The 25,887-nt window shown below is 37.1% G+C and overlaps 1 protein-coding gene across 4 annotated transcripts in view; it reads right to left on the bottom strand.

The window, feature by feature from the left end:
• LOC150081995 (serine/threonine-protein kinase DCLK1-like) overlaps positions 1-25,887 on the bottom strand; it is a 345,782-nt gene that overhangs the window by 2,539 nt on the left and 317,356 nt on the right. For 3 of the 4 annotated variants that reach the window (XM_090379891.1, XM_090379889.1, XM_090379890.1), the window contains one exon: positions 20,389-20,502. In XM_090379891.1, coding sequence (XP_090236017.1) covers positions 20,389-20,502 — 114 coding nt within the window. Of the gene's footprint in view, positions 1-19,569; positions 20,503-25,887 lie in introns of all 4 variants that reach the window. The other variant, XR_016547298.1, reaches the window with a different exon arrangement.

The raw sequence follows: 25,887 nt of genomic DNA, 5'->3' as shown, positions 1-25,887 counted from the left end.
TGTTGGTTCATACCTGGGTGGTCACCCTCCATGTACTTGTGCATGGAGGTTATACCCAGGATTACTAACAGCCCCACCATCGTGAAAGTGCAAGCAGAGGATTTGGCTGCCACAGACCGTCCGGACTTCGCCGAAATTGGGTCCACTTGACTTGAGTGTCACCTGAATATCAGTTCCGTCAGCGTTTTAGACTCCCAGGTAGCAAGTATAAGTATAATCAGTTTTTTTTTTTAAATGCAGTGCAGTTTTACAGATCCTATTAATATTCATAATAAAATATAAAAATGCTATATGGTTCTGAGTGAAAGTATATTTATTAATAAGCTACATTAAGATTAACAGGGGCCCATCTCATTAGTATGAGCTTTGCTTACCCAGGGTGTGCAAAGCCAAGGTCTGAGCTGGATATCATCATTCTTTTTTTTGAAGTTGGAAAGAGATTCCAGTATTTGCTTGAGCTCCAAGCTGAACAAATATCACATGCCAATCAACTGGTTACAGAAATTTCAATCTTCAACTCCACTGTTTCCCCAAAGAGATTCAATAATTATTACAAACAAGAGAAACTGGTTTTGCTTATGTCAAAACAGAACTCCAGTTGATCCACTTAGGATTGCATTTTTTTTTTTCTCATTAAACTATTAAATAATATGAAAATTTTATATTTTGTGATTGGTCTACAATAGCACTGTTGACAAATAAAAGAAATATAAATATTCAAGAATACCTTTAGCGTGGATGCAAATGATTGGAGCTAGCAGATCAACGCAGCTACGTTAAATACACTGAATTTTTGACATTCAAGTACAGTCAGTTCTGCTATCACTGCGTTATGGTATTTTGCACATTAAAAACAACAGGGCTTATGGGAAAAATGGAGTAGGGGCAGTGCACTCAAAAAAAAAAAAAAAAGTCTGCATCTCAGCAGCAACAACCGCACAGTCAGTTTAATTTATTTCCATATACGTTGTTTTGACTTTTTGTAGTATTTTTGGTGTGTATTGAGACGGACGGTAAATTCGGGGACCACTGCCCTGGGCGGCAAAAGCTCTAGCTACAGTATAGTAGCACTTTACCTTGACAAGATACCTTGTATTGGTTGGAGACTATGTACACAACTTAATTAATACTGTAATATATACACATTGATTTCTGTTCACTGACTTTTTTTTTTTTTTTTAATTGTAAAATTAAAAACAGAAAAGAAATATGCAATTAATAACGATGAACATGGGAAGAACAAATTGCACAAGTGAGATATGGAGTGAAAATTACAAAGCTTAAAAAATAGGAATGAAGAGAAGATTATGAAAATTTATTTTTTGTTTTTTTATATGATTGAAGATTTCATGGATGGGAAAAAAACACATTTCACCATAACATAAAAACCCACACAATTCCAGTTATTGATATTATTGCAAGTACAATAAGATCAAGTTTACTACATATTTATAATTAGATTGCACTAACAGAAAAGCCCAATAAACAGGGGATTGGAAATTGTTTATGGTAGCGACCTCCATAAATGTGCTCCTCTGCTCCTGCCTCACAAAATTTCTGTTCGAACAGAAAAATATGAGCTCTTGAAAATGCGAGTCGGCCTACAATATCACCCGTTATCTTGTGAATGACAGTGTTTCTCTGACCAATAACAACTATAGTAAATGGGAAATATAGCACTCGCACATTTTTTAAGCTTTGTAAACTTGTATGTATAACTGTGCACTACATTCGGCTTGGTGCGAGTTTTGCATTCATCTGCTGTTACTTGCAGACGACATTGCACATGAGCCAATGCGAAAACTGCGTTATACTAGCATTGTTCTTCAATGTATCGGAAACGTTGAAGCAAATTCACGTTATAGCAGAACTGGCTGTAATTGCAAATGGTTTGAGATTGGTCTTAACTTCAGATGATTATTGGAAATGAATTAAAGCTAAGTTACTTAAATACATGCTGCATAGTACATTCTACTAATTAAAACATTGCAGACACAAGGCTCAACTAGGCCAAATTGTGCTCATTTATAATTTATGACAATTTATTCTTAATTTTTTTTCTTCTTCGGTTCACCTATTTATTTTCAACACTTGTCTTTCTGACCGTTCTCATAAATGAATTTTCAGAAAATTTTATATTTGGCTCTATCTTCTTTGTTGAGCCACCCCAAATTTCATTAATTGAAATTTGGACATTTCTTTTTTCATACATATCAATATAGGCTATCTGTTTATTGTAGTGCAATGATTCGGAGGAGTGAATGGGCAAATGGCATGTGCAAAGAAACGAAATGTTCTCAGTCTGTGCAAAAAAAGTCATTGCTTTTTGCTAATTTTTACTCCTTACCATTTTTACTAAACAGATAATATTAATTATATTAATCACAAATGTTAAATCTGAAATGTTAAAATACAGAAATATCAAATGTGTTATATTTCAACTGTTATTGTTATTTAGGAGCATTAGCAACTAAGGCCATATTACTCCGAGGATGTGCAGTGGTCATTCCTCGACCTTTCCGCATCCTCTGTATTTGGTGGTCACGGGCTCGAACCCCGGTGTAATCAGGGAAGAGTCTGCTACGCACTGCTGCTCCTGCCCACCTGGCTGCGGAGGTGCCTCAACTGTTATTAAGTTCTAGGATGAAATAAGTAAATTAAAATGTTATGCATAGCACTGGCAGTATGCTATGGTTGTTTAATTCAGTGGTTCTACCTTTTTGGCCGAGGTACCAATCCTTTTTAAATGTTTTGCAAGTTTTTTTTTTTTATTTACAGTATTTACATATTCAGTTTTTCTTTTGGACATTTATCTGAAAAATTTTAAAATTAAAGAATTTTACTAGTTCTCTGTATTTTGTTAATGAAGGCATTATGAAATGTTAGGAAAAATCACAAATTTTTAATGCATTATTAAAATAGTTTATAAATAATTTTTAAAAAGTTTTAATTTTTCATTCATGAATGAAAGCCTTATCACAATAAGTTTAACTTTAATAAAATATTAAGTAATACTAAATGTTTTTGGTTACACATAAAAAAAATTCAGATCAGTAGATCCTCCGACATTCCGGCCACATGTTTACGCATTAATTAGTAAAAATTAATACGTAAAAGCTCTACTTCGAAAATTTTCACGATCACAATACATTCCTTATACACTACCCCTACACATACTGTGTATGTTGTTGTTGTTATTTGGTTTTTAGGAGCATTGGCAACTAAGGCCATATTGCTCCGGGATATGCAGTGGTCATTTCCTGACCTTTCCGCATCCTCCGTATTTGGTGGTGACGGGCTCAAACCCCAGTCTAATCAAGAAGCGTTGCTACGCACTGCTGCTCCTTTCCACCTGGCTACGGAGGCACCCAGTATAAGAAAGGGAAAAAAGGTGGCAAAGAGTAAGTTCAGGGCAGGCACAAGTTTACTGTGTATGTGTGTGGTTGAGTGGACAGAATGTAAAAATGCTGACTTTCCCTATTATATGGTATTTTTATAACAATAAACTCACCTTAAAAACATACAATATAAACTACAACTGCTACAATCCTTTATATATGTAACCCCAGGGGGCACACCCAGGATCCTGAGCTGGATATCAGCATTCTTCTCTTTCTTGGTGATTCCCTTCTACTTTTGACACTCTCTCTCTCTCTCTCTCTCTCTCTCTCTCTCTCTGTAACTGAGGAATTTTTATTTTGGCTGGTGCAGCATAAGCCTCAGGCTTCCTTGCACCATATAGCTAATAATAATATTTGTAATGTAATAATTTTTTTCATATAAATAAAAGTCAACAACTTTTCACTATGCACTGTGTATTTGTAAATAAAAGATGTGGGAATATGTCATGCAATAACGAATCTTATGGCATGAGCTATCCCCCTTCCTATATCCATTCCACTAATACTCCTGTCGCCATCTAGTATGTCGACTGTGTGCTCAGGAAGTAAAAGCACCTGTGCAACTTCACAGAAATCAGTGCGTAGCCGCAGCGTGCACAGCTTAGAGGGAACCGTGGTACAGAGGCCTATTTTCTCTTATAAGGACAGTATTTCTGTTTCCTCATTGCGAAATGGAATGTGCAGCATTACCATATCGCCTTGTACTCGTTGAGATCCTGAGCCAAGTCATAGTTTCAATAGCATATTATGCTTGGATACTGCAGCTTCTTGCAGATCTTGTAGTGCCGCATGTGTAATTTGAGACAAAGCATGACAGAGCAACATGATTCAACATGATAATAACAATACAAATATTTGTATTGTTGCAATCATACTATTCAACAAATGGCTACTTGGGCTATTGGCCCAACCTCTTCCAAACAATGAGTCGGTAGAGTAAGTAGTGAGCGTGAGCATAAAATACTTCGTTAATGATTTCAGTTCTAGCTGTTCAAAATTTGGTAGGTGTCAAAGATGTTTACACATAAAACATCTTTCATGTGTACAGGATATATATACAATTTTTTTTTTAAATATCAGCTCCTATTGTACTGGTTTTCAAATTGTCACAGATAATGTCTTCGAACATCTTCAAATACTAACAGCACAGCTAGGCTGCTGACATCGGCGCTCTCATCGAGTTGCAAGGTAAAATCATTAAGCAACAACCTAAGTCTATGAATGAGTTCAATGAGAAGATCAGATGAGCAAAGTAAAGTTCATCTTTTTACAGTGTCATTAGAGAGCAGTACCCATTTTATTTTTGCCAATTTGTTGGATCCGAATATTGTCTCATACAAGTCAATAGAATATGGCATTATCAAATTTTAACCAATAGTGTGGACTTCTCATTGACAAGCAATGGGATAGCTCATTTTCAGTAAGGCTTCTAATTCTTTTTTAGAACTTGCACACAGATTTCACCAACAAAGTCTTATTTATGCAGTACTTCTTTTTCTCTTCAAAATAAGATGGGCTTACTTTTCAAGTTTTGATGATTTCTTTCAAAATGTCTCATCAACAGATAGGGTTTGATTCAGTTATTGCCGAGTTTTTGTTGCCACATTAAACACAAGGATTTGATTCTGTTCATAACAACAAAAACAACAGAAGTCATATTTCAAATACTCATTTCGATAATGTAGTCATTTTTTTTTTTTTTTTTTTTTTTTTTGTTCTTATCTAGAGCTGATTTGCTCATAGACTGACTTGGTGAATGGTCATGATTACACTTGCCACAATCTGTCATATTGGGGTGTTCTCGACTGCATCTTTTCTCAGGATTTTCTGTTTTCTCCAAAGAATCTAACTTACTCTTACTAAAAATTTACCCATGACTGGACGGTGTGAAATAAAAATGAAAAATAGTTACGCAGAAAAACAACTGCCACTCTAGCACAAACTCACAACACAAAGCGTTTCTGGGACTCTTATCTACTGTACATTCATATTTCTAAGAGGGAAAAATAGCTAAAAATTGGTCATATATTTGCTTCGATGTATTCAGCTGTCTAGTAATTTTTGTAAACACCCAGTTTCTCTCCTAAGATGAAGATGCAATAAAAATTTTAAATATCAGCTCCTATTGTACTGGTTTTCAAATTGTCACAGATAATGTCTTCGAACATCTTCAAATACTAACAGCACAGCTAGGCTGCTGACATCGGCGCTCTCATCGAGTTGTAAGGTAAAATTATTAAACAACAACCTAAGTCTGTGGAATGCTAATTACAAACAGCTACCCAACATCAAGTGTGGTACATAGTTATAGTAAATTTTTGTAAACAACAGCACATGACATCCTTTTCGGACTAGAAGTTATACTGAAGATAGCAAAAACTGCTAGGGCTAAACTAGACAAAAATATACATGAACTGGCAAATAATTTTTGAAGAAATCACGACTTCACTTGGGCACTAGGATAGACCACACATTTTAGTTTTTTCAAAACACAAATATTAGGGCATCAGAAATAAATAGAGTAAAATCAGTAAAATTTCACAATTAACTGCTAAATACTTTACTAAAAACTAAGCATATGAAAATCTGTCATTTTGAATGCAACACCAAAGGTACTTGGTACCAGTCAAGATAACCCCAGGGGTATGCATAGCCCAAATTGAGAATCACAGACTTAATTTATTAAATCACAGCCTGAAAAAAGTGTTTCCTTTCTGCATTACAAAACAAGGAGTGAATACACATTTTGTAACACTGGATTCCAGTTATTTGGGCCACCGGTTAATCGGGGCAGCCATTGATTTGGGACAAAGCTTAAAGCACAGTACCTAATCGAGAAAATGACTAGTTTTCTTTGCTTTATTGGGACAATGTGCCACTTAATCGGGGCAGGAGGGTGATGCTGGGGCAGTTTCGGAAAATTATTCTTGCTAGCGAGTAAGAGTGCCTTATTTTCTGTGTGAGTCACAGGAGTTTGTTGTCCTTTCCGAGTGCTCAGAGGCTGATAGCCTAAAGCGCCACTGCTCATACCTCTGTGAGGGGTGAATCCCCTTGCCTGGCTAAAGTGAGGAAGACGTAGGAGGATGAGGTCTCTGTATTCATTTGTGTTGAGTCCTTGTTAAGACTCGGGGGGGGGGGGGGGGGGATTTCTCTCCTGAACAATATAGGAGCATTTCCGTACCCTCAAAATTTCTTGTTAGGCTTAAAAGGTTAACACAAGTTGTCCCTGGGACGACCACCACCTGTTAAACTTGGGTGGTGTGCTTTTAATAGCACAAAGGAGAGTATTCTTCTGCCTTTTAAAGGTTCCATTTGAGTTGAGTTTTTGGATTAAGGATTCTTGCTCTCTCACAGAGTTTGTATATATATATATATATATTGTATGTAGTTGATTGTTAGTCATTTTAGACTTCCAATTTTTAGTTGTAAATAGGGGTGTTTTATAGTTTACATAATGTCTTCCTCTAGTGAGGATAATGTAATTGACAAAGAGGGATTGTTGGCAACAACTAGTGAGGTCACAGAAGATGAGTTGGAAAAGATTACTCAAGAAGTGTTATCACAAGCCCAAGAGCTTACTGAGATAGTCTTTACAGGAAAATCACTGCAAAGAACACCAGTAAAGACAAGGTCCTCCTCACTTCCTGGTCCATCTCAAGAAACTCAGAAAGGAAGTAAGAAAAAGAAAAGGAAACAACCGGATACGGTCTCTGATGGGGTGAATTGAGTGGAAAAGAAAAAAGTAAGAAGGATGTTAATACAAAAAAGACGTTAATTTTTTTTTGATGGCTTTGATTATATGTATAAAACAAGAGAAAGGTTAAAATCATTTTTATGGGATGTGCAGCTGCGATAAGAATAATATTAGAAATGTGGGACTCGATTGAGAAGGCCCACGAGATCCATGTAGAAAATGCTATCCTGAAGGATAGATTAAAAAGATGTGATGGAAAGATTGTGAAAGAAACTTATTCTACTATAACTAAGAAAAATGATGATAAGGAAAGTGGTTTGAAGATAATGATTATAAAGGCTGTAACTGATAGACAAAATAAGTGAAGTAAAACTTGACATTTTGAAAGAAGTAAGACCAATGTTAACTACCGTAAAAGTTAGAAATATTAGACCCATCAGAGACTATGGGGTTTTGGTTGAAGCCGAAACAAATGATGATTTAATGAGAATAAAAAGTTGTTCTTAGATACAGGAGTTGGGATTACGTTACAGTATTCCGAAACCAATATATCCCAGGATTGTGTTGTTCGACATGGACCAGGATATAGATAAAGATGAATTAATGGATCAATTATGGCAGCAAAATTTTAAAGACTACAAGGTGAATGAAAAGGAAGTGTTGAAATTTTAACTGTTAACAGGAATAGGACTTCTCAGTTGAACAATTGGGTTATTAAAATAAGTTCCGATTTATGGAAAATGATTAGTGGTAAGACTTGTCTCTTTATTAAGCGGTCTGCATGTAAATTCAAGGAGGTATTTTCTGTAACCCAGTGTTTTAAGTGCCTTTCATATGGCCACGTCGCAAAATATTGCAAAAGAGAGGTGCTGTGTGGACACTGTGGTCAATCTGGTCATTCTTATAAAGAATGTAGTGACCGTAATAAAGATCCATTATGTTGTAATTGTAAGAAGGATGTGAGGGCTGCACATGTAGCAGTTAGTAAGGACTGTCTGGAATTTTTGAAGGCATTGGAAATTTATAAAAGAAAAGTATATTATGGATAAAATAAAAATATTACAATTAAATGCCCAGACAGACAGTGGCAGCTCAGGTGCATTATATTATGGAAAAAGAAAATATAGCAATAGCCTTGTTGCAGGAGCCGTACTCTGTACAAGGACAAATTAGAGGATACCCTCAAAGGTATAGAATAATATCGGAAGGTCTTAATCCTATGGTTGCTATTGTGTTTAAAGAAAGAGAATTGGTAGTAACTAAGATAGTATCTTTATATGATGAACATTATTTATGTTGTGAGATATTGGGAGGATGTGGAAGGATGTATTTGGTAACAATGTATTGTCCACCCTCGATAGATATTGAACAATATGTGAGTTATTTAGAAAAAATTGTGCAGGGTTATTGGGTCCTGTGGTGTGGTGGTCGCCGTTAATGTTAATGCAAATTCTTCACTTTGGGGCAGTGGTGATTCTGATGACAGAGGTTTAATGCTTTAAGAATTTATAGCTGGCTCGGAGATAGTTAATATGCTTGGGCAGGGACCAACGTACTCATCGGTGCATGGTGCATGGAGGATGTCATGCACAAAGACATCCTCCATGTCTTGTTTGAGAGAGATCTACAAACATATGGCATTTTGCACATTTTTTTAGACTGTGATGCATTGGAGAATCGTCCCCTACTTTTCTCCTGCGAAGCACAGCACTTTCGCTACTTTGTGCAAGTTGCTCTGCTGTTCTAGTCTGGGGCATGATTTCCGTTTAAATACAATTTAGTTAACAATAAAAATTAAAAGGATTTATAAATTTAATTGATTAATTGCCAATACTATACGAAGCTAACAGATCCCTACTACAGTCCTACGTATTACACTATCTAGTTTTATGTTATTATGCCTTACACTATCAAGTTGGAGATTCCGTATCGATACTACACAATGGCAACAAGTTTCGAATGGTACAAGTTTTTCTGATACTAAATAATAACCCACAAAATCTCTAATTTCAAAATAAACTAAGTATTGTAACTAGGAATAAAGAGATACTTCTAGAAAATAAATTATTATGCTAATTTAGTCGATAAAATAGTAAACATTTAAGAAAAACTTTTCTATTTGCTCGATCTATAAAAACTTTGTCCGCGTTCTAATCTCGTTCACACACCTGTTGAAGGTGTTGGCTGTATCAAGGGTTATACCCAGAAATTCTGTGGGTATGTCCTTTTTAAGTCTATTATACAAGACTCTTTTGGCTACTTCCAGGTAACGTGGGAGAGCTCTGGCCAGCAACGGTAGCACAGGTGTGCTTATTGTGTGACATGATCTGGTAATAGTGAGTAGTATTGTCCTTTGTATCGATTCTAATTTATTCCTATTTCTTACTAGGGCTGAGCGAGTGAACCACGCAACTGGCTCCATAGGTGATAACAGGTAGTACCATTTCCAGGGTCATTCTTTTGAGTCCCCAGTCTGCTCAACTGATTCTGGCAATCATACCTGCATAATTTCTCACTTTCTTCGCCAAGTAAGTCAAATGGGAATAAAAAATTAATTTTGAAGACAACTCCAAGATATTTTAGTTCTGTTACCATTTTTATAGTAGTTGTGTTAATTTTGATTTGTGGATGTCTTCTTGTGTCTAAATTGCCTTTTAGAAGTATTTGTTTGGTTTTTTCAGGCGATATTTTGAGCACGTGCATTTGTGTCGAGTCCTGCAGCTGCAAGAGGGCGGAATTTGATCTTTCCGATTCAGCTACTTGCATATCACAAGGAAAATCATGTCATCTGCAAAGGCCAGGTTTTCCATGGGGGCCAAATCCAAGCCAGAAATTCATCAAGGACAACGTTCCAGAAGAAAGGGCCAAGGATTGAACCCTGTGGGCAGCCTTTATTCATAGGGCATGTAGATTCCTGGAACTAAAATATCATATTGAGACACTTCTGTCTGTAAGGTAGCCGTTTATTACCTTAGAGCAGCAGTTCACAATCAGTGGTTCATGAGAGTGTTCCAGGAAGTTTTCACTAAAAATTCTGTAATGGCATCTGCTTAGATTTACATAAGTATATTATTGTAAACTATAAAATAACTAATAATAAACAAAGTAAAATAAAATTAAATAAAAAGTAAAGAATTGCCAAAGAAAGAAACCACATCTCCCACAATTTCTTCATATTAAATAAATTTGTTTTCCATACTAATTTTATTTTCATTCTCAAGGACCATTTGTTACGTATAGCTACTTTTTTTTTTTTTAGAACACAGGTTCTAAAAAAAAGCACTTAGTACAGTGCATGGGTTGAAGGTTGAAAAGATGAAAGATACTTGTTGATATTAGACTTGAAGTTCTGTAGATTGTAATTTTCAGGAAATGCATATGAAGGAAGGTTGTTCCAGAAAACAGAAGTTGAATGAGTAAATGAGGAAGAAGAAAAGTTGGTTCTTTGAGTTTGAACTTGAAACAGTAAAGGGATGTTGACTGATTGCAGCACGTGTTCGGACTGCTTTGAAAAAGAACAGGAATTATAGAAGCCAATTCAGAAGAACAGTGCCCGTGCAAGTATCTATAGAAAAGGCATGTAGCAGAAACAGTATATGAGACAGAGTGGAGAGACTCTGTTAGAGATGAGACATTTAACCTAACTGCACTCTTCTGAATGGAATCTAGAAACCTGAGAGAGGTTTTGGGAGCATCACCCAGGTGTGGGAACAATATTCTATTGTAGACCGGATTTGCGATTTCTACAGAGTCAACAACTGTTTGAAAGAAAAGAAAAAATGAGAGCAAAAGAGAAAACCCAGTTTTTTTAGATGCAGAGGAAGATGCATTACAATTTTAGATGCATTACAATATTTGTAATATGCTTTATGGCGAGAGAGAGAGAGAGAGAGAGAGAGATCAGAAGTCAGTAATCCCCAAGATCTTGCCTAGAAGATAAGCTAGTTAGTTATTTGGTTTTTAGGAGCATTAGCAACTAAGGCCATATTGCTCCGGGATATGCGGTGGTCATTCCCTGACCTTTCCACATCCTCCATATTTGGTGGTGACGGGCTCGAACCCCGGTCTAATCAAGAAGCGTGTGCTACGCATTGCTACTCCTTCCCACCTGGCTATGGAGGCGCCTCCTAGAAGATAAGCATAGGGGTAGAAGAATCCTTTTGCGAGATATAAGACAGGACTGAGTTTTGGAAGGATTGAAATAAGTTATCTTTGCTCCACTGGAGATCAGCATTTAAGGATTTGGCAGTGGATACCTGAGAAGTTGAAGCTGTTAGAGCAGGACAAGGTTTCTCAAATTGGAAGGTGGAATGCAATGTGCTATTGTTAGCAAAACTATGGATAGGATTTCTAGTCAATGAAGAAGGTCATTAATATACAAGAGGAAAAGAGTGAGAGAAACTGTTTGTTTGTTTTTTTTGTTTTTAGGAGCATTAACAACTAAGGCCATATTGATCCAGGATATGCGGTGGTCATTCCCTGACCTTTCCGCATCCTCCGTATTTGGTGGTGATGGGCTTGAACCCCGGTCTAATCAAGAAGCGTGTGCTACGCACTGCTGCTCCTTCCCACCTGGCTACAGAGGCGCCAGAAAGAACTGAACCTTGGGAACACCACCATTAGTGGAGTAGTTAGAAGACAGAGCCATCTACCATAACCCACAGTGAGAGGTCAGAGAGAAAACTGGCTACCCAATTACAAAGAACGGCTGGCAAATCATAGGATAGAAGCTTATTTAGAAGACCATTATGCCAAACACGATCAAAAGCCTTTGAAATATCAAGAGCAATGGCTTGAGTTTCACCAAAAACTTTTCCACTGAATTTGTCCATAGATGGTTAACATAAGCCAGCCAGAATATCACCAGTGAAATGACATTGACCGAATCCATACTGGTGATTGTTGATCAGATGAAAGGTTTCCAAATAGTTTTAAGAATTGGCGGTTAACTGATTTCTCCATTACTTTGTAAAGAGTAGAAGTAATCACAATGGGACAATAATTGGATGGAAGGGATTTGTCACCCATTTTAGGAACTAGTTGGATATGAGAAAATTTCCAAGCTGAAGAAAAAAACATTTAGAATAAGAGTGAAATGAGACAACACAAAACAGGAGTAAGTTCAAGGGCACAGGTTTTGAGAACAAGTGGAGAAATACCTCCAGAACCTGGAGCTTTCTTAGCATCAGATTCATCAAACCCCTTCTGACAGAAGACCACAGGGGCATTGAATGGAATAGTTTGAGGTGATTTACCAAGATCATCAATGCATGAGATATAAGAAAAATAGGATGCTAGCAGGTTAGCTTTATATTTGGCTAATGTTGTGGTAACAGAACCATCTAGTTTTGACAGAGATGGGCAAAAATTGTGGCCAATAGCTTTGGCAAGAGACCAGAATGCTTGGCTATCATTTGGACAAGAAGCAAGTTTTCTGCTCTTAGCCTATTCAAAATCTAGTTTGGACTGATTAATAACTGCTTTATAAAGTATAAATAATACTTAATTTTTATTATTATGCAATGTCGCTTATAAAAATGTAGTACTGGAAATATTTTATAATTAAAATTGAGAAATATTATACGATTTCGGAGAATATAGGCTTAATGGTTTGCATTAAAAATATTATGTTGAAAGGGGTTCGTGATAAAAAGCATTACATTCAAAGGGGTTCACGAGTCAAAATAAGTTGGGAACCCCTGCCTTAGAGGTTTTGTGGGGCATTTGCTGGGTGGAGTCTCCTAAGGACACTAGGCCACCAGAGTGAGTCAAATGCCCCAGCAAAGTCAATAAAAATTGCCAGCATATATTTCTCCTCTGATTTTTTTAACTGTTGTCAGTAGATGGTGCATGGCATCCTCTGTAGAGCTGCCCTGCTTAAAATCATACTGATTGTTGGAATGTAAAGCTGCTTCTGTGTAGTATTGAGCTAATCTGCTATATATTTTTCTTTCGTATATTTTCCTAATACAGGGCTATTGGTCTATGATTTGGGATCAGTAGGGGGTTTCTAGGGGTTTTTGAGAATTAATCTTAACACAGCTTTTTTCCATATTTTTGGGAATATACCTTCTGTCACACAGTGCTATTTCTGCTGTTTTTTGATAATCTCAACCTCTAAGAGGTCAAAACCTGGGCATTCGTTTTTGGTTTTTTTTTTTTTTGGCAAGTGACCATGCAGATAGTGCTATTTCTAAATCTTGTACAGTAAACAGAGGTTCAAAATTGGTATTGCCATATTCGGTGTTTTCTTTTATAATGTCTAGCTGGATGGGGGAATGATCCCCAGTTTCAGTGTGAATAATACTGTCTAGATGTTATTTACAGAATCTGCCAAACACAGGGCTGGGGTTTCCATCTGGTTTGACAGTAGTTTCCAAGACTATTGATCAACAAGCTGCCAAGAGCAGCTTGTTGATCACTATTCTGTAGACAACTCCCCAAGAGTTATTGTTTCCAGTAGTTCCCACCAAGTGCCTCCAGCATTACTTTTTCTTGTTTTTTATGAGGGCTGTATACTGATTCCTGAGAGTTCTATAAGAATCTCTCAGTGCATCCACCTCATTTTGTGGCCAAGATGTTCTGGCTCTTTGACAATGTCTCCTCATCACCTGGTGCACCCTTCTCCAGAGTATAGTCAGTTCAGGGCACCACCAGGGGACTGCCTGCTTCCTTGATTTTTTCCATGAGATAGATAAGTTTGCTATTTTGTTAAAATGTTTGTCATAATCAGTGCTTTCTCATCCAGGCTACAGTTGCCTGATCTAGACCACTAATTTTCCTGTTTTTGCAGCTCGGCTGCTGTATGTTTTGCAAAAATCTGCCAGTTTTCCTTTTTAAGGGTATACCTTTTAATATCCAACAAGTGTTGAGTTATTTGTAATTGCCTGTTTAGTTAGAAAGTGATGGCTCCTATGATCAGATGTGGTCCAGACTGGGTGGACACACCAGTCTGTAATTTTATAAGCTATTGAATTGGTGGCAAGAGCAACATCAAATCTCACTCTCCCACATGATACTGCTAAAAGTTGGGGGTTATTTGGTTGGTTTAGCACTTGAAAAGGTGAGGTAGCTATGTAGTCAAAGTATCTGGCCATTGTGTGTGCTGCTCTGTCTTCCATATGGCTATGCCATAAAGCTGACTATGGCAGTTGACATCGGCACACACACTAATGATATTTGCAGAAGGTAGCAAGTCTATGGCTGCTTGTAGGTATTCAATAGTTGGATTTATATCTTCACCTGGTCCCTGGTCTGGAATATAGCAAAATAATGTAAACTGTCCTACAGCACTGGTGACATGGACACACTGCCACTGGAGAGCAGAGGTGACCCACCTATGTGACTGTAAGGTCAGTATTTTTAACTACTATTACTGTAGAAGACACACCAGAGGGGTATTCTATTATTTTATAGCCTCTTGGGAATCCCTGAACCCTACCCATATGTGTGAGTAGGGCTCCTGGAGTACCAAGATATCTAAATTTTCTTCAAATTTCAGTTTGATCTGATCTACAACAGCTCTTGCTCTTTGAATTGGATAAGATTTAGAGCCCTAGTAACATTTGTTTTTAATCTGGCCCATAGTTGGTCCAAGATTGCATAAGTTTTACTTTTTTTTTTTTTTAAAATACCAGGAGCATTTATCATCCCCGATGCTATGTGCACAGCCAGTCAGCCATGCTGCCTTTACAGGTAGCAACATTGCCGATTTTTATTTCAGCAGTTCTATGGCCACTGACTGGGCAGCAGCCACAGACAGAAGATTTCTGACTGTAGTCTCCAGCAGTAGAACCATATCTATGGCAGTTAAAGCACTTCAGTACATGATAGAATTCACTGAATTTATGGCTGGTCCAGCCAGCTTAGACTCTATTGTTCTTCTAGGTTTTTCCACATTCTGGGTGACACTTCCACAATGAATTGCCCATTTCTTTTGGTTTTTGTCCCTCTTTTTAGAAGAAATTCTTTGGTAAACTTGTCTAGTTCCATTTTATTAGTAAAATTTTTGTTGTAGAAATATAAGATCACTTTCTCGAGTTGTCACAGGGATGTCAAATATAATGATGTTGGGGTTCCTGTCCCTTGGTTTTTCTGTTTGGCTGTTGATTTTTACTGGCACTAGGTTGGTTTCAATCTTTTTAACATCCTCTTTATTTGTTACTTCAATTAAAACTCCATTTTATTACCTTTTTTTCTCATGTTATTCACTTTTATTTCTTTCAAATGAGGTTTTAATTTTGTCATGACATTATTCCTGACTGCCTTGCTGGATTTGTATGTAGAGTCAGGCTTAAACCTTTACAATGATTATATGTTTCTTTTGCCTTTGATATTTCCTTAGTCTTATTGTTGGTTTGTTTAGTTTGAGATGAATCTTCTTTGGTAGCCCTTGCTACTTGGGAATGGAGATTCCAAATTACCAAGTCTCTGACAGGGAATATCAGAACGGACATATGCACAAGTACCACCTTTGAGGCGAAAGGAATTATACAGCGAATAATTTGGGCATCTGAGATGACCAGTAGTTGAATGAACCAATAACTGAGATTCTGTCAGAAAAAGTACGTGGGGTTTGGCAGAGTGGAAATGGACATCGTTGAGATTAGAATTGAGACCGTGCATATTTGTGAAATGAACAAGGAAGTGCTTGAGAGGTTTAGATCTTTTCGCAGATAAGCTTGCTCTATTAGTTTGACAATTCGTGGTGTATTCAATAGTAAGAAAAAGTGGGTGTATGAAGTAATGAAATTTTTGGATATGGCATACAGATGGTAAAGAATATACCCAGATCCTTGACATAACGTGGCCTCGACAATGCCCCACACATACACACTACTCGGACTCCCTCCAGTCACTATCTGGGAGAGTAGAGGTAACAAGATTATACACTAGCTGATCTGGAAGCCTCCTAGAGAGTTACCAATAGGTTCGGTCCGATGTACTAACTAGCAGCCAGCCTGCAAACATGGTTTTAGAGCTGTACCCTCGAAATGTAAGAAATAATGGATCTCACCACGATGTTCATCATAACCTCAAAAGTCATCAATCATACTGCATGATGGAAGAGATGGGGAAGGGTTGACCGGAACTTAGCTCTAGAGACTAAACATGGGTTCCACCACTTCAAGCCTCCAATAAGCAAAGTGGTAGTATTGCACCGGTTGATGGAGGGTCATCTACCACCTAGTACTACCTGGTAACATAGAGGGGCGGCATTCCTCCATGTGGTGTGGGTGCCACACCTCGACCCCTGCTTATGTTGGTTCATACCTGGGTGGTCACCTTCCATGTATTTGTGCATGGAGGTTATACCCAGGATTACTAACAGCCCCACCATCGTGAAGGTGCAAGCAGAGGATTTGGTTGTCATAGACTGTCCAGACTTAGCCAAAATTGGGTCCACTTGACTTGAGTGTCACCCGAATATCAGTTCCATCAGCGTTTTAGACTCCCGGGTAGCAAGTACAGCTTGTCTGGCATATCTGAGAGAATGTCTGTGACAATCTCAAGGACCATTCAAGGAATAATTTCAGGTCTTTGTTTAACTGACAGCGCAGCTCTTTTGCGTTTACCCATCATTTTCGTGATTTCTAAACAAAATATATATATATATTTACCATAAAAAAAAAAAATTGACATCCCTGACATAAATAACGAAGCGAAATGTCTTTTTGCAGTGTGACGGAACATAACAATCGACATGACGCACTAAAAAAAAAAAACATTTGGTCTCTCTCTTAAATTTTTTTTTTTTTTTTTTTGAGCAGTGAAGACAGTGGGGTTGCAAGATAATAGGCACATTAATCTCCCAATGACGACATAACGTCGCTTACTTACGACTTGCAAAATATCTGTGTATACCTATTCTAGGTATTACTTGAATTTTATTTCTGGTTGATTCTTTTTTTTTTTTTTTTTTTTTTTTTAATTTGGTGTCTTGAAGTGTCCCAGTTAATTCAATCCTGGTAAATCGAGAGTCTGTTGTACTTGGATTTCAGGAAAGCTTTTGATACTGTTGCACATGAAAGACTACTGTACAAATCGGAGAGGTATGGTATTAAGGGTAAGTTGCTACAATGAATAAAGGGATGTTTGAGTGGGAGACAACAGAGTGGTAATCAATGAACACTGCTCTTAGTGGACAAATGTTATTAATGGAGTTCCCTAGGGTTGGGCCCATTGTTGTTTTGTATTTTCATCAATGATATTGATGAAGGTATATCATGATTAATGTCCAAGTTTGCAGATGATACAAAGGTTGGCAGGGTTGTTAACAAAAGTTAAGATAATATGCTGCTGCCCCAGGATCTATAAAATTTAAGCAGATGGACTGAGAAGTGGCAACTAAAGTTTAACATTGCCAAATACAAAGTACTGCATCTGAGTAGCAATAACCCAAGAGAAACGTACCAACTGTACGGTACTACACTCAGGGAAGTGAAAAAGACCGGGGGGGGGGGGGGGGGGGGTAAGTGTGCAGTCAAATATGAAGTTTGCAGAGCAGTGCAGATGGGCTGCCAGGGCAGGTCATGGAATCTTGTCAATGATATACAGGAATTCTGAGGAACAGGGAGGTGATTATCCCGTTGTACAAGGCAATGGTCAGGCCACAGCCAGAGTACTGTCTACAGGTCTGGAGGCCTCATTTTAGGAAGGATGTAGAGTTGGTAGAACAAGTACAAAGAAGGGCAACAAGACTGGTGAGGGGAACAAAGGGGTGCTCTTACCAAGAAACAGTTAAGTTCTGTAAATTGCAGCACCTGGAGAGTAGGCAACTGTGAGGCGTTTGTTTGTTTGAGAATTTTTTAGGCGCATGTGTGTCTATGGACATAGTGCGCCACCTGCGAGGTGATCTGACTGAGGTGTATAAGGCCTTGAATGGGTTGAGCAAGCTGAATGCTGATGGGATTCTTCCTCTTGCTCAGATTAAGAACCTGAGGGAGCATAGATTCAAATTGAGGAAAAACTATTGTAGAACAGATGTGTAGAAATTTGCCTTTAGCTAGTGGGTGGTTGGTGAAACAGACTTCCATCTTCTGTTGTGGAAGTTGATAGCCTAAATAAATTTAAGGCTGATGCTAACCTCCCAATAGATTTAGAAGTTGTTTATAGAGGATTACCTTATCAGCTAAAAAAAACAGTTAACTGCAACAATACTGAACATCATAATCAACCAAATAACAATATAAAATTAGAATAGAAGGAAATACTTCAACACCTCTAAGGTATGGCAAAGCAATGCAGGTGGACTGTCACTAAGCTGGGTAGGGCAGCTTATAGATTTATCCCCAAAATCAAGAGTCTAGACACAAGGAAATATATCTGGTTTGCTCCAGGATTGTATGTCAACATACGTGATTACAGGCCATGGAACCATTAACCACAAATTACACTTCCTTGGACTCGCATAGAGCCCGCAATGTACTTGTGGAGATGAATAGATGGGAGCATTACTTACTTTCCCAATAATGATCTCTCTCTCTCTCTCTCTCTCTCTCTCAATCAATTGATTTCCAGAATAGGACCACTACTCGCTCACTGAAAAGTACAAATACAACTACTTATCTGATTACATTCATTCAAGAAGTTTTCAATATAAGATACAACAAATTAAGACAAAATTCAAGTTACTCAGCAACTAGCAAGACTACAACAAACTGATGAATACCCACTCCTTACATGAAATATGGCAAATTTGCACAGATGGGAACTTACAATAGCCAGGGAATCCGTGCACTAGCCAGCTTATTTTAAAATTTTTTTTTTAATTAATCAATTTTTTATTTATTTTAATTTAATTTTTTTATCATTTTTTAACTTTATTTTATTTTATTATTATTTTTTATGTGGGAAGCACTTAGGCAACCTCAGTGACTACCTAGTCAGAGTAATGATTCCAAATACCGTGACCTGCTCTTCATGCCATGGACAATAACTAGGAGTCTGTGGTGCTTCATGAGCCTCTAGGCTAAGAAGACAGAACAACAACAGCACCCAACGCTACATAACATTAACAACACATCGCTCATGCTTTCTGCAATCTACAGGGAACTGTATTTCAACACAAAAGAACTGATAGCAGAGCTGTAGACAACCACCAGTATCAACACTATGTCAATAAATATAGCAGTTAATAATTAAATGTCATTTTATCTACGTCATTAAGCATTGACAATATGAATAAATATAAAATACTGAGTTTTTTTTAATATATGGGAAAAAAGTTTATTACAAAATGTATCACCATTTTTCACATATTACCAGTCTTTCCTGGTAACATGCAACTTAATTGTAATTATTAGTTTATTTAATAACCATTTATTTTAAATTAAGGAACACTAATTTTTAAAGAACACTTTAAAACGTTATCTACAATTTAAATGAAGTTCAAATATAGTCATATATTCAAATTTTATAGCATCTTAAACCTATTATGGGGAAAGGAGGGTCAAAAATTCACAGAATACTTACTCTGTATGATATCCTGCATCTCCTGATTTCAGCACAGGGAATGTTTTTAGAGCTGAAGTTGAGGGCATGAAGATGAGAAGAGAAAGGTAGGGAGGAAAGAGCCAAGCAAACAAGGAACTTTTTTTTTTTTTTTTTAAAGAAAAATTTAAAACAAGGCAACATACAGGATTCTGCACTGAACCATAGGAAATTTCATTACCACATTCATAACAACAGCATATGCATGCATTATTCTGTACTGATCAGTTTAGATTTTTTTTCAGTTAATCATTCTTTTGAGAAGGAACTACAAAGTTATGAATAAGCATTAAGTGTAAGGTGGATAGAAATCATGAATTATGCATAAAAATGCAAATAATGGTGAAGATGATAGATAATAACGCAAAAAAAGTCCTGAAAGGAAAACAAGGCCCCAAATCAGCTACTAGAAGGAATAAGCCATGCAGAAATTGCATTCGGTGTCTTAACACACAGCTTTGGAGGGAATTTATCATATTTTTAAATACAGTTTATTTTGCACTAACAAGTTAACAAAAACAAAAAAACTTTCATGACTAGAAAAATAAGATCACAAATGTTCTGTACATTGATTGGACTAATGAAAGTGGCTGTAGATAAGGTATAAAAAACCTCTATCACAATTAGGGTACTACAACTGTTCCATAACTGTTAAATTATTGCAGGAACCCTAACAATTTAATTATTCATGAGGCAAATATACCATACTATCAGGTATGTTAATGATGGAAATTGGACTGTATCACTGGAAGACTAGGCCAAAGCTGTGTGCCAGGCAAGCCCCAAGCATCAACTACTTACAGCTATTAGTGCAATGCCAGCAGACTTCAAGGAGGGTTTGCTTTTGTGTTCAAAGTGCATGCCAAGCTCTCGGGACACTAGAGAGTGCCTGTCTTGATCAGAGATGATTTCCTCCTGCAAGGAGAAGGGGAAAAAAGTTACTTTATAACTATTAAAAATCACATGAAATTCATTTTTAGAGGAGGAAAAACTAGTATTTTCTTTCCAATTTATTTAACAATCCCCCAACTTTCTTAATTGAACTGTAATAAAGATTGTCACCGTACATGTGACAAATATCGTTTACAAAATTATGCTATTAAATGATTCAGTGTTAAACTACATAATTCTACATTGAAATGTTTTCTTAACCTGGTGGTTGAAGCACACTATAAATGCAACAAAAATTGTGATGAATCACCTGAGGTGCACAACTTAAATTTTTGTTCAGGATTTTTTGAATTCTGCTTAAAAAATTATTTCATATTTTCCTAATGAATTGCAGTATTTATTATATCTACTTAATTTTAAGCCTTAATAAAAAATTAAACATTTTAATAAACTTCATGCACATCTATTTCTGTGTACTACATATATAAATATTATTCAAAAATTAAAAACATTATATATACACACATACAATACATATAATATATACATACAAACAATGTAAATCAAATTAAAACAAAACAGTAAGAAGGAAAAGCGCTGTAAAAAACAAACATTAAAAAAAATAATAATAAAATGGAAATACAAAAGTAAAGGGATAGGGGCAAAAAAATCAATTTAATTAAATTTACATGATATACCAGGCATCTCAAGCTCATTTTGTACCATGGACTGAATAAAAAGTTTTACATTATGTTGTGGCTGCGTATTTTCAACATTTAAAAAATAATACATAGGGTTCTTAAAATTAAAAATATTTCTATACAAACATTATTTATAAAAAGGGGTTGCATATTCATAAATAATTAAACATCAAAAATAGAAAATATAAAAAAAAATCAAAATTTCTTAATTTTTAAATATTTTTTAGTACACACTTGGCACCATTTTCCAGAATATAAATCATCAAAATCTGATGTCTTGAGTTGACAAAATTTTCAAAACAGAAGATAGATAATGATTGGTTAATCTTGGCCTTTCTAAAGTTTTATTTTTCATTAAAGAAATCAGTTGAAAAATATTTCTTGACAATGTCTAAGAGTATGAAAGAGGTTGTTTATGCATGGGTATGGCACTTCTATCGTTTCTCCTAGCTAGGTAGTATGAATGCATCATTTATTCATATTGCTTATTGTGATTACCTTCAACAACAAGTTGCTGAGGTAGTGCACGGCTTTGAATAAGTAACGCTTCACCAGTGGAGAAGAATAATGTTACTTATTCTCGGTGGATGTCGCCACCCAGATGGCACCATTTTGAAGCTTGTTAACTTACTCATCGGCAGGTGGGCAGGTTGTTGTTGTTGCAATAATGACAACCCATTTATGAAGTATAACTGAGTTCTGACTTGACTGAATATCTTAAGACATTCAGACAAAAAATATTTTTCGATTAAACTATGCACACCTTCAAGCTTTTCTCCTATTGTGGTGTTATACTTCATAACTCCATTGACCAATTAGCTTGTTATCGCACATCTACAAGTTGTTCACAAGGGTCATTACTAACAGATTAGATAAAATACTTGATCAAAATCAAACGAAAGAGCAAGCTGCTTTAGGACAGGATTCTCAACTATGGATCACGTTCACATAAAATCACAGCAAACGGAGAAAGCAAATGAATATAAAACACCATTATTAACCCAGGGGCTCACATCTGGTGAGTATGGGCTTGGCACACCCAGGGTCCTGAGCTGGATATCACCATTCTTCTCTTCCTTGGTGATTCCCTTTTATATCTCTCTCTCTCTCTCTCTCTCTCTCTCTCTCTCTCTCTCTCTCTCTCTCTCTCTCTCTCTCTCTCTCTCTCTCTCTCTCTCTCTCTCTCTCTCTCTCTCTCTCTCTCTCTCTCTCTCTCTCTCTCTCTCTCTCGGTAGTTCAGGAATTTTTTTTTTTTTATGGCTGGTGCAGCATAAGCCTTGGGCTTCCTTGCATCATATGACTAATGATAATAATAATAATAATTATGCCTGGCATTCGTACATTATGAAAAGGCATTTGACTCCATACAGCATAAGGCAATCTTTCAGGCACTGGAAAGAAGAGGTATATAGATATGCCATATATTATGATTTTGAAGAAAATAATGAGAATGCTACTTCCTTTATTAGAGACAAAGACAGCATCAAATTTTAAATTGAGAAAGGAGTTCGACAAGGAGACACAATATCTCCTAAGTTGTTTACTGCTGCCCTTCAGGAAGTTTTCAGAAGATTAGACTGGTCGCAGAAAGGAGTCAATGTGAATGGAGAGTACCTAAACCATTTACAATTTGCAGATGACTTTGTGATCAAAAGACATGACCCCAAAGAATTAGAGGAAATTCTTAATCAGTATACCAAAATAGTAAGGATTTTGGACTAAATATGAATAAGGATAAAAATTTATGATGAACAAGTATGTCACAGAAAGGGATATAATCATCGAAGGAGCAGTAATTGAAAAGGTAGATTCATATACTTATCTGGGACAAGTCATTAACTGTAATAATGATAAATGGTTGGAAGTCAAGAGAAGAATAAATTTTGGATGGATAGCATTCAGGAAATATAGTCACATACTGTACTGTGGAGTCTCAAACGATTTGTCTGAAACGAAAAATAATGAACCAATGAATACTCCCCACCATGACTTGTGCAAGTGAAACTTTGGCACTCACCAAAAGAATGGAAGAGAAGCTAAGAACTACACATTGACAAATGGAATGAATTATATTAGGAATCAGACTGTTAGATAAGAGAAATGGATTAAACTCAAATAAAAGTATAACTGGATATAACCTCCATGCACAAGTACATGGCGAGTGACCACCCAGGTCTGAACCAACGTAAGCAGGGGTCGAGGTGTGGCGCCCACACCACATGGAGAAACGCCGCTCCCTCTATGTTACCAGGCAGTACTAGGTGGTAGATGACTCACATCAACCGCTGAAATACCACCACTTTGCTTATTGGAGGCTTGAAGTGGTGGAACCCATGTTTAGTCTCTAGAGCTAAGTTCTGGTCAACCCTTCCCTAACTCTTCCATCATGCAGTATGATTGATGATTTTTGAGGTTATGATGAACGTCGTGGCGGGATCCAATATTCCTTACATTTCCAGGGTACAGCTCTAAAACGGTGTTCGCAGGCTGGCCGCTAGTTAGTACACCGAAGCGAACCTATTGGTAACTCTCTAGGAGGCTTCCAGATCAGCTAGTGTATAATCTTGCTACCTCTACTCTGCCAGATAGTGACTGGAGGGAGTCCGAGTAGTGTGTATGCGGGGAGCATTGTCGAGGCCATGTTATGTCAAGGATCTGGGTATATTCTTATCACGTGTACGCCATATCCAAAATTTTCGTTACTTCATTCAGCATGTCCCACCCACTTTTTCTTACCATTGAATTCACCATGAACTGTCAAACTAATAGAGCAAGCTAATCTGTGAAAAGATCTAAACCTCCCAAGCACTTCCTAATTCATTTCACAAATATACGTGGTCTCAATTCTAATCTCAATGATGTCCATTTCCACTTGCAGTCTGCCAAACCCCATGTACTTTTTCTGACAGAATCTCAGTTATCGGTTGATTCAATGACTGCTCATCTCAGATGCCCAAATTATTCACTGTATGATTCCTTTTGCCTCAAAGGTGGTACTTGTGCATATGTCCATTCTGATATTCCCTGTCAGAGACTTGAAAATTTGGAATCTCCTCTCTTTGATCTTCTCTGGCTTAAAATCTCTCTACCTCATTGTGTCAAATTCATCTGTTGTCTCTACCGTTCTCACAACTCCACTAATCACTTGGAGCTCTTTGACTTCCTCTCTTTGCAACTTGACTTCCTCTCTTTGCAACTTGACTTTCTCTAGTCCAACTTTCCTGACAATGAGGTAATTTTCCTTGGTGATTTTAATGTTCACAACTCCAGCTAGCTTCCGTTTTCTAGTCACACTGACCCAGGCAGATAGAGATGCTGAGGCTTTTGCAATTACTAATGACCTAGCACAGATTGTTCATTTACCTACAAGACTACCAGACAATCCTAATCATACAGCCAATATGCTTGATCTTTTTCTCACAAACAACCCTTCTAAGTACATGGTCGAAGTGAGAGGTCCTTTAGGCACTTCAGATCACAACTTGGTGATTGTCTCTTCTCCAATGGAACCATTATCTCATGGCTATTCCGAACCTCGTCTTGTTTGGCATTACAAGAATGCAAAATGGGATGACCTGTGAGACTTCTTTTCTTCTTTTCCTTGGTCGGATTACTGATTCAAAACTTCTGATGTCAACGTTTGCTCAGATAGTGTCAGTGAAATTATTCTTGCAGGAATGGAATCCTTTATCCCACACTCCACTTTAAAATCTCGTCCTTTATCTAAACCTTGGTTTTCCAATAAATGTGCTAAGGCTGTTCAATAGAAGAATGTTGCATATCATAATTGGCTTGTTTCTAATTCTTCAGTTTGATTTTCTGCCTACACCAAAGCTCGCAACAATTGTAAAGCAGTTATTAATCAGTCCAAACTAGAGTTTGAACAGGCTAAGAGTAGAAAACTTGCTTCTTGACCTAATGGTAGCCGAGCATTCTAGTCTCTTGCCAAAGCTACTGGCCGCAACTTTTGCCCATCTCTGCCCCCACCTCTGTCCAAACCAGATGGTTCTGTTGTCACTTCAGCCAACCTGCTAGCATCCCATTTTTCTTCCAGCTCATGTATTAATGATCTTGGTAAAACACCTCCCACCATTCCCAACATGCTCCATTCTATGCCTCCTGTGGTCTTCCGTCAAAAGGATATCAGAAGGATTTTGATGAATCCTGATGCTAAGAAAGCTCCAGGTCCTGATGGTATTTCTCCACTTGTTCTCAAAACCTGTGCTCCTGAACTTACTCCTATTCTTTGCCGCTTTTTTCACTTTCTTATTCCAAATGTGCTTTTCCTTCTGCTTGGAAATTTGCTCATATCCAGCCAGTTCCTAATAAGGATAACAAATCCCTCCCATCCAATTATCGTACCATTGCAATTACTTCTACTCTTTCTAAAGTAATGGAGAAGTCAATTAACCGGCAACTCTTAAACTACCTAGAAACCTTCCGTCTGATCAACGATCGCCAGTATGGATTCCGCCAGTGTCAATCCACTGGTGATATTCTGGCTTATGTTACCCATTTATGGACTAATTCAATGGAAAGGTTCGGTGAAACACAAGTAGTTGCTCGACATCTCAAAGGCTTTTGATCGTGTTTGGCATAAAGGTCTTCTAAACAAGCTTCCATCTTATGGTTTGCCAACTGTTTTTAGTAATTGGTTATCCAGTTTTCTCTCTGATCGCTCACTGAGGGTGATGGTAGATGGCTCTCT

The sequence above is a fragment of the Mastigoproctus giganteus genome, chromosome 8 (genome assembly GCF_048544385.1).
Source record: "Mastigoproctus giganteus isolate SK-2022 chromosome 8, ASM4854438v1, whole genome shotgun sequence".
In the NCBI taxonomy this organism is placed as follows: Eukaryota; Metazoa; Arthropoda; class Arachnida; order Uropygi; family Thelyphonidae; genus Mastigoproctus; species Mastigoproctus giganteus.
The sequence above is the reverse complement of the archived record's forward strand: the minus strand, read 5'-3'. Positions and strand labels throughout refer to the sequence as shown.